This window comes from Mustela erminea, chromosome 4 (assembly GCF_009829155.1).
Source record: "Mustela erminea isolate mMusErm1 chromosome 4, mMusErm1.Pri, whole genome shotgun sequence".
NCBI classification, from domain to species: domain Eukaryota; kingdom Metazoa; phylum Chordata; class Mammalia; order Carnivora; family Mustelidae; genus Mustela; species Mustela erminea.
The window spans coordinates 102,564,836-102,577,482 of record NC_045617.1 but is presented as its reverse complement, the minus strand read 5'-3'; the positions used below and the strand labels follow the sequence as shown (position 1 = coordinate 102,577,482).

Here is a 12,647-nt window from a genome sequence, read left to right as displayed (position 1 = left end):
TTCCTTTTGAGACCTCTGGCTGCCTTTTCACAAGCAAGTTTTAAGTATATCACTGAGGTAAGACTCAACTTCTTTGAAATAGATGGTATCAGGAGCACACCATTTAAATACTTTCTAATTAGGCATCCAGATATTTTTCACCTGTCTGATTGTAGTTGGATAGCAGTGATTTTGTTCATTGTTTGCATTTTGAATTAGAATTTATTGGGGCCATCATATTTTGTTACAGGAAATGTTTCAAAATGCTGTAATTGGGAAGATTCAACTTAAGGCCCTGGTGGGAGTCTTGTTTAATAGTCTGACCTGGAGGCCTATGATTCAGCCACAGGCTTGGATTCAGTCAAACCTTATAAGCTAAACTGGATTGGACTGGTTTAATACTGGGAGGAGGCCCTTTAGGGCCTGAAATGTTCCCATAGGAAGTTGGATTAGTTGTGATGAGGTGATTTTTTTTTTTCCTTCAGAACCAGGTCTGCCCTTAGGCTGCAGAACCCTGAGGTACGAGGGTGTGTATGTCTTTGTGCAAACACCACACAGGTATGGGCGGTGCTTTGTGTGTGACCATGGGCTAGGCATAGACACAGAGCCCTGAAAGTTACTAATTTTTTGAACAATCGCAAGTATTTCACTTTGTGAGGCAAAATAAAATTGCTTATTAACTTATCAAAGAAACTCAAAACAGTTGAATTCTCAGAGCTCACTGTGTAAGACTGGTACATTTTATAGCAATTTCTACAATAAATATTCCTTGCCACAGCCCTTCTTTTTGTTGTATCTGTGATTAAAAAAAAAAAAAGCAACTAACAGAAAATATAGTACATTAACATAATAAAAAATTCAAATAAAATAAAAGGGTATGCATTGAAATGTGATTTCTTTCCCCAGATTCCCAGTCCCATTCCCTAGAGGCAGCTGTTCAGCTTCTTTGATATTCTTCCAGAAATTTTCTGCACATATATAATCACTTTTTTTTTTTTTTGTGGTGGTGGGAGGGAAGGGTCAACTCTGCTGAGGTATGACTTACATAAATACCTAATCTTGAGCATTTATAATCTTCTCTAAAACACATTTGAGATAATGGCATATATGTTATTTTGCATTTTTCTTTCTCCTTAATTTATTTTGGATATCTTTCCATATGAGCAGAAATAGGTTTCCCTTATTCTTTTAAAATACTGCAGTGTATTCTAATGTATGGCTATAACATAATTTATTTAATAGCATCGTATTGATGGACATTATGTTCTTTGCTATTAAAAAGTATTGGGCTTTGTATGTTTCTTTGTGTAGATGTGTGAATGTGTTGTTTTAATAAGGTCCTAGAAGTAGAATTTCTAGGTCAAAGGATAATACATTTAAAATTTTAAGACCCATATCTGAATTGTCTGTGAGAAGAACAGCATTGAAACTAATCCTTTTGTACTGTTTCACCTCCATGATGCCTTTGAGAAACATTCCCTTTCTTTTTCAATTGCAGTCTAGCAGATCTAAATCCCATTCATTTTTTTCTGTTCTTTTAACATTTATCATCTTATTCATAATTTTTTAAGCTTTTAAGCATTAAATTGTTTTTATTTTTATTTATTTATTTATTTATTTTTAGATTTTCAGCTATGTGCCAGAGCTAAAATGGCAGACTTATGTTTCTGTTTATTTGGTGTGTGAGCTATTAGTCTAAGCATGTATGTGTTAGGAATTTAGCGGGAAAATGATCAAATAAGTTGGCAGATTTCAGAGTGATATGATTATTTAAGAAGTTAGAATGCCAGGGGCACCTGGGTGGCGCAGTGGGTTAAGCCGCTGCCTTCGGCTCAGGTCATGATCTCGGGGTCCTGGGATCGAGTCCCGCATCGGGCTCTCTGCTCAGCAGGGAGCCTGCTTCCCTCTCTCTCTCTCTCTCTGCCTGCCTCTCCGTCTACTTGTGATTTCTCTCTGTCAAATAAATAAATAAAATCTTAAAAAAAAAAAAAAAAGAAGTTAGAATGCCAGCAGTGAGGGGTGTCTTGAGATAACATATCAGAACATATCACATAACATAGGAGAAGATGCCTGTCACAGTGTCAGAGATTTAGGACGTGTGTAATAAATGTCAGGTTCCTTTCCTCCCTGTGTGCTGCTGCTGACCCAGTCAGAACAGGACATGTGACCGTACAGTGCAAGAGGAACTGGGTTTTGATGGAAGACTCCCTTTCCTTGGAAACCTGACATATGCTTTTTCTCCGGGCTCCCGTCGGCATTCTCTTACCCTTCTCTAACACTCAGATTTCCCTTATGTTGCAGGAGCAGCCAACATGTCTGCTATCCATCTCTTTTTCTTTGAGAGGTCTATCTCTTTGTTATCCCCTTTTGGGGAGGTATTTATCCCCTAGTGACTAAGGTTTACTGAAGTTCACTAAAATGTAGGTATAGAAACAATTACTTGTCTATCAGTATCAGTACTGTTCTCTGTATTTGTTAAAGTGTATGAGGCCGTTATGGTGTTAATTTTTCTCTGTAAACTGAGACTTGTAATTCATTAAGGATTTTTTAATTTCCAATGTTAGAGTCCAGTCTTGAAGTACTAACGAAACTTGCTGTATCATGGTGTTTTTCATTCTTTGCTGTCTGTTTTGTTGGTAGAGAGTCATTCTGTAGAAAAAAGTAGGAAGAAAATTTGAAATAAATTGAGGCATCTAGTTTTGAGAAAAGGAAAAATTACCTTCCTGGCTTTGTTTCTTTCAACAATACGTGCCCAAATATGAGCATAAAGGAATATCTACACCCATTTATGAAACTGTGGGTGGATCTCTTACACACTCACATTTATTTGCTGGGGAGAGGCGAAGACCATATTACAGGTCTTTTTTTTCCCCGCCGAGGGGAGGGGGCCAAGGTGAGAGGCTTTTTGCACCAATAAGAACAGTAAGAACGTGCTAAGCCTGAACATGATTAATCCCGACAGTCATCTACAGGAATTTGTTATGGCAACTGCTCTACTGTCATAGGATCAGTGAGGCATTTTAATGCGTATTGTTACTGGGTGATCTATCGAAGAACAAATGTTGAGTGACACACCTGGCTTCTTGCTTGGTGTGTGGGGAGGTGCGTGGTGTTCTGGAGTACAGAGGTTGTTCTAAGACTGATTTCTAGGTAAATGGAGTTTTTTTTGTTTTATTTTTTATTTTATTTTTATTTTAACTTCCACAGAATCCCTTTCAGTTTCTTGCATGCTGCCAAGTATGTACTAGTTATATAATCAGAAAAGATTCGTTTCAACTGTGACTCCATGATGACCAGCTTCTAATGGTTCCCACCAGCAGTCTTTTTCTACTCATGTTAACTCACTCCTACTCTCCCTCACACTGCCTTTTCCTCCCTCCCTGGCAACGGGTGATCTGTACTCCAGCTCTCAGGCAGTACTGAAGCCAGCTAGTGAAATGTCTTTCTTTTTGCTTCCAAAGACACCAAGCTGCCTTCATTTGCATCTTTCCTGGTCCTTTTTTGCTCCTGTTTGATAAAGCAATGAATCCCCTCTCCCCCATCCAAGGCCTGTACCCTTCCTCCTGTGCTCTGGATCCCAGCTGTGCCATTGCCTCAGACACCTTCTTTCTTGTTACATTAAGCTGTTCTGTCTCCACAAATCTTTCTCCTTCGATTTTAAGCACCCCAAAGCCTCTTTGCTCATAAGACAGCAAACAAAGCTTCTCTCTTAACTCTGTGCTTTTTTCCATCTACTGCCTCGCATCATTCCTTTCCTTAAAGGCCAGACTTCTTGAAAGAGTTGTCTGTACTTCCATATTCATTTCTTCACTCCGTGTTTATTCCTCACCCAACTCTAATGCGGCCCCTGGCCCCATAATTCACCCCAAATCTTCTGAGGTCATGGATGACTTCTGTGTGGCTAAATCCAGTGGACATTTCTCAGGCCTCCTTTTTCTTTTCAGTCTTTGACCCTACTGTCCATTCTTTTCTTCTTGAAACCCTATTCTTTTTCTTCAGCTTTTATGACCCTTCACTGGCCTGGTATCCTTCCTGTCTCAATGGCTGTTCCGCTCGGCTCCGTCTGCAGACTCAACCACAAGGCCAGTACCTGTCCGGAGTTTTTCAGGGTTGCCTGCTGACCTTCTGTGCTCTCTGAGTTGACTCTCATCCATCGGGTCTGTGGATTTGACCTTCTAGATAGCACCTGGCCTGTGAACTTCCCTCTGCCACTGCCACATTCTTTCGCAAGCCACTCTGGTTTCCCTACCTGGATTCTCTGGGAATACTTTCACCCCTTGAGATTTCTTCCACCTCAGATCTGATCTTTTAGTTTCCTGTAATCCTCCTTAATGCATTTCACTGGTTTTCCGTAGTTCCTAGAAGAACACTCAGCATCTTTGAACAAGTTCATGAGATTCTGCATCGTCTCGGCTCCTCATCCATCCAGCTGTCTCTTACCATGTGTCCTGCTCTGGGCTCCCTTTCCCTGCGGTGGTCCTGTTCTCACACACCCTTCAGGCATGAGCACATGCACGCTTTCCCCTCTGCCTGGGTGCTCTTTCCGCCAGGTTTTCTCCTGGTTTACTCTTGAACTCCCTCTGGAATTCTGAGCTCTCCGTAGACACAGTGTTTAAATTCTTAATGCCTCACTTCCCAGCGCATAGTAGATCCTTATTAAATATTGAGTGAATGAATGAACTTGCTAGTTTGTTGACTGGCAAGAATTACTTATAATAGCATACTAGAGCACCAAGTGAGGCCTTTTCTGACATTTTCATTACATTGTTCTTTACATGCCAGTGAATGCTTTTTAATCACCCATGTATGTGTATTCATTTCACAAGTACTTTCACATGAATCTTCTCTTGAGACTTGGGGCAAATCAAGTGGCTTCTTAAGACCTCATGGCTATGGCAGCCCAGATGCCCTCCCTTCACCCCCACACACCTTGAGATACTCCCTAAGGGATAACTGGAATTCTAGGTGATTCTTGTAGTTCCTGATTTTCTCTGATTCCTGATTTTCACTTTTTGTAGAAGGGAATTGAGACATAGGTTTCTGGATGTGTGTTCACAGTTCAGAGAGGAAGTTAGGACTTAATTACCAGACACCTGAATCACAGCCCTGTCACTTTTTTCTACCTCAGTAGAGGCTTTTCTCTCAACTATGTAAAAATTGTCTTCTAAAAATTTTTTAACGTCTGAAAAACTGTGGGAAAATAATGCATAACATAACATTTACCATTTGGTATGTTAATACATTGTTAAACCATCACCACCATCCATCCGCAGAACTCTTCCCCTTTTCCTAAACTGCTGGCAGCCATCCTTCTACTTTCTCTCTCTCTCTCTCTCTCTCTCTCTCTCTCTTTTTCACTTGAGAAATAAAACTGTTGCTCAGTGTCCTTTCAAATGATCAGTTATCTCAAATCACAAAGTTTACGTGGTTTTGATTTTGATTAAAAAAATCTGATACCAAATGCAGTCTTTTCTAAACTTCATCATTTTACAGTGTATTCCAGGGTTAGGCCGCTGTGAAATGTGTCTCCATCCTCCCCTAATCCTGAATGGGTTCTTTTCCTCTAGATTTAAGCAATAAGAATCAGTACAGGACAAGAGGGAAAAGGTTTGCTGTATTGTAGTCAGAGTCTAAGGCAGTAGGCATGATTGTGTGTGTGTCAGCTTTGTCTTGGTCTTGATACATAGTTATCTGATAGTATGGTGGATTTTTCTTTTCTTTTCCTTTCCTTTCTTTCTTTTTCGCCAGAACAGAATATGGATAATTTTGAAAGAAAATGAAAGATATATTAGAGACAAGAGGAGTTTTAAGATGATTTAGTTCCCAGACTTGTCTGAAAAAAATCACCTGGGGTAGGGGAGAACCTTGTTAAGTATGGATGACCAGGCCTCCCCCTATATTCTCTCAGTCTGGATTAGGGACCTAAAACCACGCAAAGTGTGGGAAACATTGGTGTCATATATATGGGTGAGTACTGTTGTGGTAACAGTCTGGAACTATATCCCGTTCCTCACAGTTTGTTTTCCAGAGTATGTGGGTACACACTGACACACATACACACTCCCTTGTGGTTGTATTACTATGATCAGGATCAACCTCCCCACCAGGAGAAGCATACATCCTTCGGTGTTTCCTTTATCTTGAATTTGCAGCTTCAGGGTGCATGTTTTCAGTTTATAATGCCAGCATAGTATAATGAATTGCCCAGGCTGTGTGTTGAGACACACCGGGGCTTGAATCCCAACTGTCCCTTGTCAGATTGTGTTCTTGTTTAAGTTGTATCATCTCCTTGTTGAGAAGAGTGAGATAATGCCTTTGAAGGCTTCACTGCATTGCCTGCCACATAGTAGTTATTGTTACATATTAATCCCAGTTGTTTATTGTTATTTTATAAGTCATTCCAACTGGCAACTTAACCAGCTGCTGAAGCTGAGGGTATATGGGAGCATTAGAAGGGAGGAGTCACACCTAGAAGCAGTAACGTATGCTTTTTGAAACTTTATGATATATCCCTTGCTGGTTGTTTTCAGTGCATGCCTGTTTTCCAGATTGTTTTCAGCAGAGAAAGGCCTTTAGGAAACCTCAGGAGGATGTGTGTTTAGTTCATGGAGAAGCTATGACATCGTGTCCTATTCTATGTGGATTTTTACAAGCATTTGGAATCCTGATTGGAAGCTATAGGCAGTAGCTTTGTCTGTAGAAATTGATGAAAAGGAAAGGAAAGGTGCAAACCTGGGGTGGAAAATATCTCTAGGAATTTGAGTCAGTGGTATCAGATGGTACCTTCCAGCTCTCAAAGCTCTTTCATTTCTTTATTATTTAACCATTTCTCAAACATTCATGTGCTGAGCATTATACTAGATATTGAAGCTATAAACATGGATAAAAACAGACTATGCCTTCAGGCAGTCCACTGTTAATTGTGAGAGACAGACACGTGCATAGTTGTAACAAATTGTAGTAAATACACAAATAAAGATAGTAGACAGCATTTGGGAACAGAGAAAACCAGGTCTTATGGGAAGAATATGAGTTTTCTCATATGAGCCAGTGTCATGTGTGGGGGCGAGATATGTAGTGGGCATTTATTTCTTGAGCAAAGGAAAGAGACAAAAAGAAAACCTGATGTCTTTTTGTTTTGTTTTGAGAAATGGTCTCTGCTCCTCTCTTTCTCTCATGATTCCTAAAACGGAAAATTTCTCAAACACAGGAAGAGGGTTTAGATCCTGGGTAGCCAGAACTTGGGTCTGTATCCATATGATAAATAATTATTGAGTGTCCATCGAGAGCCAACACAACCAAATAAACTCTGTGAATTTAAATAAATTTTGCATACTTTGAAAAAAATCCCGATTTGGACATTGACTATTGATATTAGATCTGTCCTTTCAGCCATTATCACATTTTTTGTTCAGAATTTGTTATTCTTGTATCTGCACTAATGCATTCTTCTCTTAGCTAACTTTTATCAGTGTCCCCTCAGGTGTGTTCCAAAGGCCATTTCTAAGTACGTTCTTTCCAGGTATTTTGATGTTGTTTCATATTCCTTGTAGTTCCTTGTAGTTGAACATTTCAGTGTGAGCATGATGAAATGTGGAAGTCTTAGGTAGTTTCTTGTGCTAATCTTCAGCCATTTATAACACTGTATATGTCAAATTTTCTCTCAGAATCCTATCTACAGTTTTCATGTTCTGTTAGTTTGGCTGTCAGTGTGGGTGGTAACATATATAAAATATATTAATATCTGTTAATAAATAATATATATCCACATACATACCTGTCTGTATGAGGTACGCCTATACTATACATGTGCATGCATAATGTATACATACATATACATAAGATACACATATACATAAACATATACATACTATAAATCTGTACATAAATGCATACATACCTATCCATACATATCCATTATACATGTGTATGTGCATGTGGTTTTGTATATGCGTGTGTTTTTGTAGTCTATTTTATATTTTTTTGTGTAGTGAGAATACTCTTTTTTTTTAAAAAAAAATTTTATTTTTTATAAACATATAATATATTTTTATCCCCAGGGGTACAGGTCTGTGAATTGCCAGGTTTATACACTTCACAGCACTCACCTTAGCACATACCTGTCTAGAGAGAATACTCTTAACATGGGTGTTGTATGAAAGATATACATTACTTTTATCCAAAATTATTTAATCCAAAATTATTTTGTATTATGGCAATAGCCACTTTAATACCTTTTGGCCCTATATATATATATATTTTAAGATTTTATTTATTTATTTGACAGAGAGATCACAAGTAGGCAGAGAGGCAGGCAGCACAGGCTCCCTGCTGAGCAGAGAGCCCGATGCGGGGCTCGATCCCAGGACCCTGGGACCATGACCTGAGCCGAAGGCAGAGGCCCTAACCCACTGAGTCACCCAGGTGCCCCTTGGCCCTATATTTTTGAAATAAGGGCATTAAGTATGCTTATAAGTAGTTTGCACTTTCTGGCCTGGCTTTTCGTTTTGTCTTATGACCTTATCCTAGTTTTATACTTGCACCATAGAATTTGTGGTATCTTCTTGTGTTTTTCTCTGTAAGCTGTTTTTAATCATTTATGCAAGAAACATAGGATATAGATGTATGTTTAAAAAAATTGTTACATGTGAAGATTGAGTCATTCAGGAAAGCTTATGTTATGGTAGAATAGTAACACAAGTTAAGAGTTAGGATGACCCTTTTCCCATAAAAGACTAATATATATTACTTTCAGTGGCAGGGTGTTACAATATATGATTTTGACAGGTTTGCAGAAAATAGGGAAATTAGAATGATTAATGCATTACAGAAACCTGGGTGCCGCCTTGTACATGTTTGCCACATGGTAGACTTTGGTTAGTCAGACCTAAAAATGGGAATGAAATTTCCTATTAAAGTTCCACAAAAAGGAGATCTTAAACTGAAATAAAAGCTTTTGAAAGAAAATACAAACCTTCTGTAGGTAGAAAGTAGCTGAAGTTTTGGTTTTTTTTTAATTTTTTAATTTTTTATAAACATATATTTTTATCCCCAGGGGTACAGGTCTGTGAATCGCCAGGTTTACACACTTCACAGTAGCTGCAGTTTTTAAAGGTGATATGATCTCAGTGAGACTGTAAGGAGGAAAGAACGTAGAGACATGTCACAGCACAAGCCTCTCCCGGAAGCTCCGAACACAGAATGGAAAGGCAGATTGGAAGACAGAGCATGACTGAAGGCCTAGGATGTGAACTCAAGGAGGGACAGAATTTTGAAAGCTTTCAGGCTGTCAGTTTTTCATGGTGGTTTTACAGTTTTTCTTTTTTCCCCCTTTTGCTGACTTTTGTCTCCCGTGTTACAGAGGAACACCACTTCAGTTTTTGCTCCACTAAAGTGTTAAATGTCACGATAAAAGAGGTGACTTACCCATACTCAGTGTACAACTGCCTTTGTGCTGAAAGGACTATGTCATGCTGAAGGAAGTTTTATGTTTTATTCTCTTAGTCAAAAACTTGATTCTTCAATGACTTTATTCATTCCCTCTGGGATTACTCAGTGTTTACGTTCTTGCTAATGGCAGGGTTCTTAGAACAACGAGCCCTTTCTTGTTGGGAGGTTTGATAAACTCAGAAAGGCTGGATTTTATTTCTTCAAAATGTGTGAACTTTACGGAAGCAGAACAATTTTTTGAACTTCAGGTATTTGTTTTTGTCTGGACTTATATTCACCTGTTTAGTAATCTTGAGGTAGGCAGATTCTTCAGAATGCTTCTGTGTGAATAAAAAACGTTGTTTTTAGAGACAAGTCATTTACCTCTATTGCTGTCAGTAGATTTACTGGTCCTATAATAAATGTAGGATCACTTTTAAGTGATCATATTGGTGCCTGTGAAAAACATTAACGAATTTCCTAATAATTTCCCAGGAATAGGTAGGTAGGTCATGGTAGTTAGGTCTCAAGGTATGCACAGTTTTCAAAGTGCTATAAAACTATAAGTAGATTACTTTGGAGGTCTGCTTTCTCAGCAGATAAAAGAAGACTACAACTTGCTGCATACCTTCCTAAAATCGACAATATATTTTCAAAGAGTTTTTTCTGTGAACAGCTTTCCAAGTAGTATTCAAAATAATTTACATGTCAGTCCTCCCCCACGATCTCAGAGTCCTCCCATTCCTGTGCAGTTCCCAAATGATTGTTTTGAGCAAACCAGAATGTCTGTGGACTTTGTTGAGAGCTGTCCTTAGAACTTGATGAGCGGGTTCTTACTCAGTGATTTTGGGGTGGGGACCACTCTTTTTGAGTTTTACAATTTCTACATCTGTTTTTGCATTCTTTTAATGCTTTGTCTTTGAGAGGAATGTTTTCTGACTGGCTTTTGGCATTGTGTTAATTTTCCAACCAACTGCTTTGCCTCTTTCTCTACAAGGAGTACTCGGGAAGTCTTTTCCAATCTTGTATATAAACAGAGCTAGCTTTAAAGTATCCCCATAGTTTAGAGTATCACGGGAGTCTCACAAATTAGGAAGAGTTGAAGTCTGGCATATGAGAATGTGTGTGTGCGTATGCACACATGCGTGTACACAGGCATGCTCATATGCAATCTTGGGAAAATACAAACTAGTGCTTATTTTAGTCTTTCATTTATGACTCAGAATTAACTATCCTGCTTACCAATTTATCTATAGATATATACTGTCTGCTAATTCTGTACCACTCTGTCTCAGCAGAAGGATAAAATACGAAAGTTTATTATTATGTAGTTCTTGCTGACTGAGAGGTGAAAAGCAAGATATGCATGCACATTAAACAGTGAATTAATAGGGCAGGGAAGTATGTGGTTCTTCTAAATGTCAAATTGATGAGCATAGGCCCAGGAGTGTAAGGAATTCAAGGAACAGAAAGAAAAATGAGGTTGGAGAAGATTAGTGAGGGCTTCATGAAGGAGGTGGAGCTTGATCTCTGCTTCTAAAGATGAGTGAATAGTGAGAGGACAACAGTGACAGGAAAGGGCATCCTGTCCATTGGATGGTGGATGCCACTAACGTGGCATTGAACTAAAGCATAAACCTTCGTGTTTGGGGAGAAACATAGGATTCTAGTTGGATTGGAAAGATGCTGTTGGAATAGTGGAGCTTACATAGGTCGAAGGGGACAGATACTCATATATATTTGATGAGGAGGAGTTCATAGACTTTGTAAAAAATCATACACATTCTAATTTTTACAGTTTCCTCCCTGTACTTGGTTTTGGCATCCACGAGTTTCTGAGAGAAGTCAGCAATGTTAAATACTTGGTGAAAATCTCTGTATTTCAACCCAGGCTTAATATTAGTATTTGTGGAAATGTTATGTAAATAGGTCAACATGTAAGTGTAATGTTGAATTCGCATGTGAGAAAACTTAATTAATTATGGTGAATTTTTTCTTAGGCCGGACCTGATAGACATGAATACTGTTGCTGTTCAAAGCAACCTTGCAAATTTAGAGCACGCTTTTTATGTAGCAGAAAAAATTGGTGTTATAAGACTTCTGGATCCTGAAGGTGAGCTGTTGTCCTAACTAGGTATAGATTGGCATGAGAGTCTGATTAAAAGGAATCTATCAACATTTGAAATAATTTTATGTTGCTGCTTATAGATGTTGATGTCTCCTCACCTGATGAAAAATCAGTAATAACTTACGTGTCATCTCTCTATGATGCATTTCCCAAAGTCCCTGAAGGTGGCGAAGGTATTGGTGCAAATGTGAGTATTGGTTTTTCCGTCCTAGAAGCTGCTGATTCAGTAATGACCAGTTGACTGAATTCTTTGATAAAGCTTTTTACAGTATTTAAATATCAAGTATTCTTTTTTTAAAAAAAGATTTTGTTTATTTATTTGAGAGAGAAAGAGAGGGAGGGAGCACAAGCAGGGGGAGGGGCAGAGGGAGAAGCAGGCTCCGTTCTGAGCAGGGAGCCCCACATGGGACTCAATCCCAGGCCCTTGGGATTATGAATTGAGCCAAAGGCAGACACGTCACCAACTGAGCTACCCAGGTACTCCAATATCAAATATTCTTTAAAGAATTTGAGTTAAGATGCTATTTAATAAACCAGCCCTGTTTGCATTTTCATGACACTATTCCACCATTTTAATTAAAGCATAACTCAAAAAAAATTTGTTCTTTGTCATAAATAAAGTAGGCCATACATACTCTTTTCATTTATTAACGAAAGCTCTAAACCACCGAATTTTGGAGTTTTTCATTTTTAACCTGCTGCTGTTTTACATTGGCAGTGTTTGATAATCCTTCTGTGTCTGTAGAATTTTTCAACTTCTGAAATCACTTTCAATGTTATTGACTCTCATCATCTCATGAAATAACTTGGCTAGGAATTCTTTCTCCGATTTAAAGACGATATTTAGAGGAAGGTTATTTGACTTTGCCAAACTATGTCCAGTATAGGGGGTTTCGGGCTCCTCATTTGCCCTCTGTTTCCCAAAGATTTGTGTGATTCAGTTCAACCATGCGTGTTGTAGTGGTTCTATGAACATGTACTTAGGCATTTCTGGAAGAGAACAGGAAACCCTGCAGGGTTATGAATTTGAGGATGAACCCCTTTACCCTGGGCTTCTCCTCTTCTCTCAGATTTCTTCTTCTTCTTCTTTTTCTTTTTTTTTTTTTCCCTG

The 12,647-nt window shown here is 38.6% G+C and overlaps 1 protein-coding gene across 17 annotated transcripts in view; it reads left to right on the top strand.

Annotated features, from left to right (window-relative positions):
- Positions 1-12,647, top strand: part of DST (dystonin) — a 475,119-nt gene that overhangs the window by 286,031 nt on the left and 176,441 nt on the right. For all 17 annotated transcript variants that reach the window (XM_032340325.1, XM_032340326.1, XM_032340306.1 and 14 more), the window contains 2 exons: positions 11,409-11,521; positions 11,617-11,723. In XM_032340325.1, the coding sequence (XP_032196216.1) occupies positions 11,409-11,521; positions 11,617-11,723 (220 nt within the window). The remainder of the gene's footprint in view (positions 1-11,408; positions 11,522-11,616; positions 11,724-12,647) is intronic.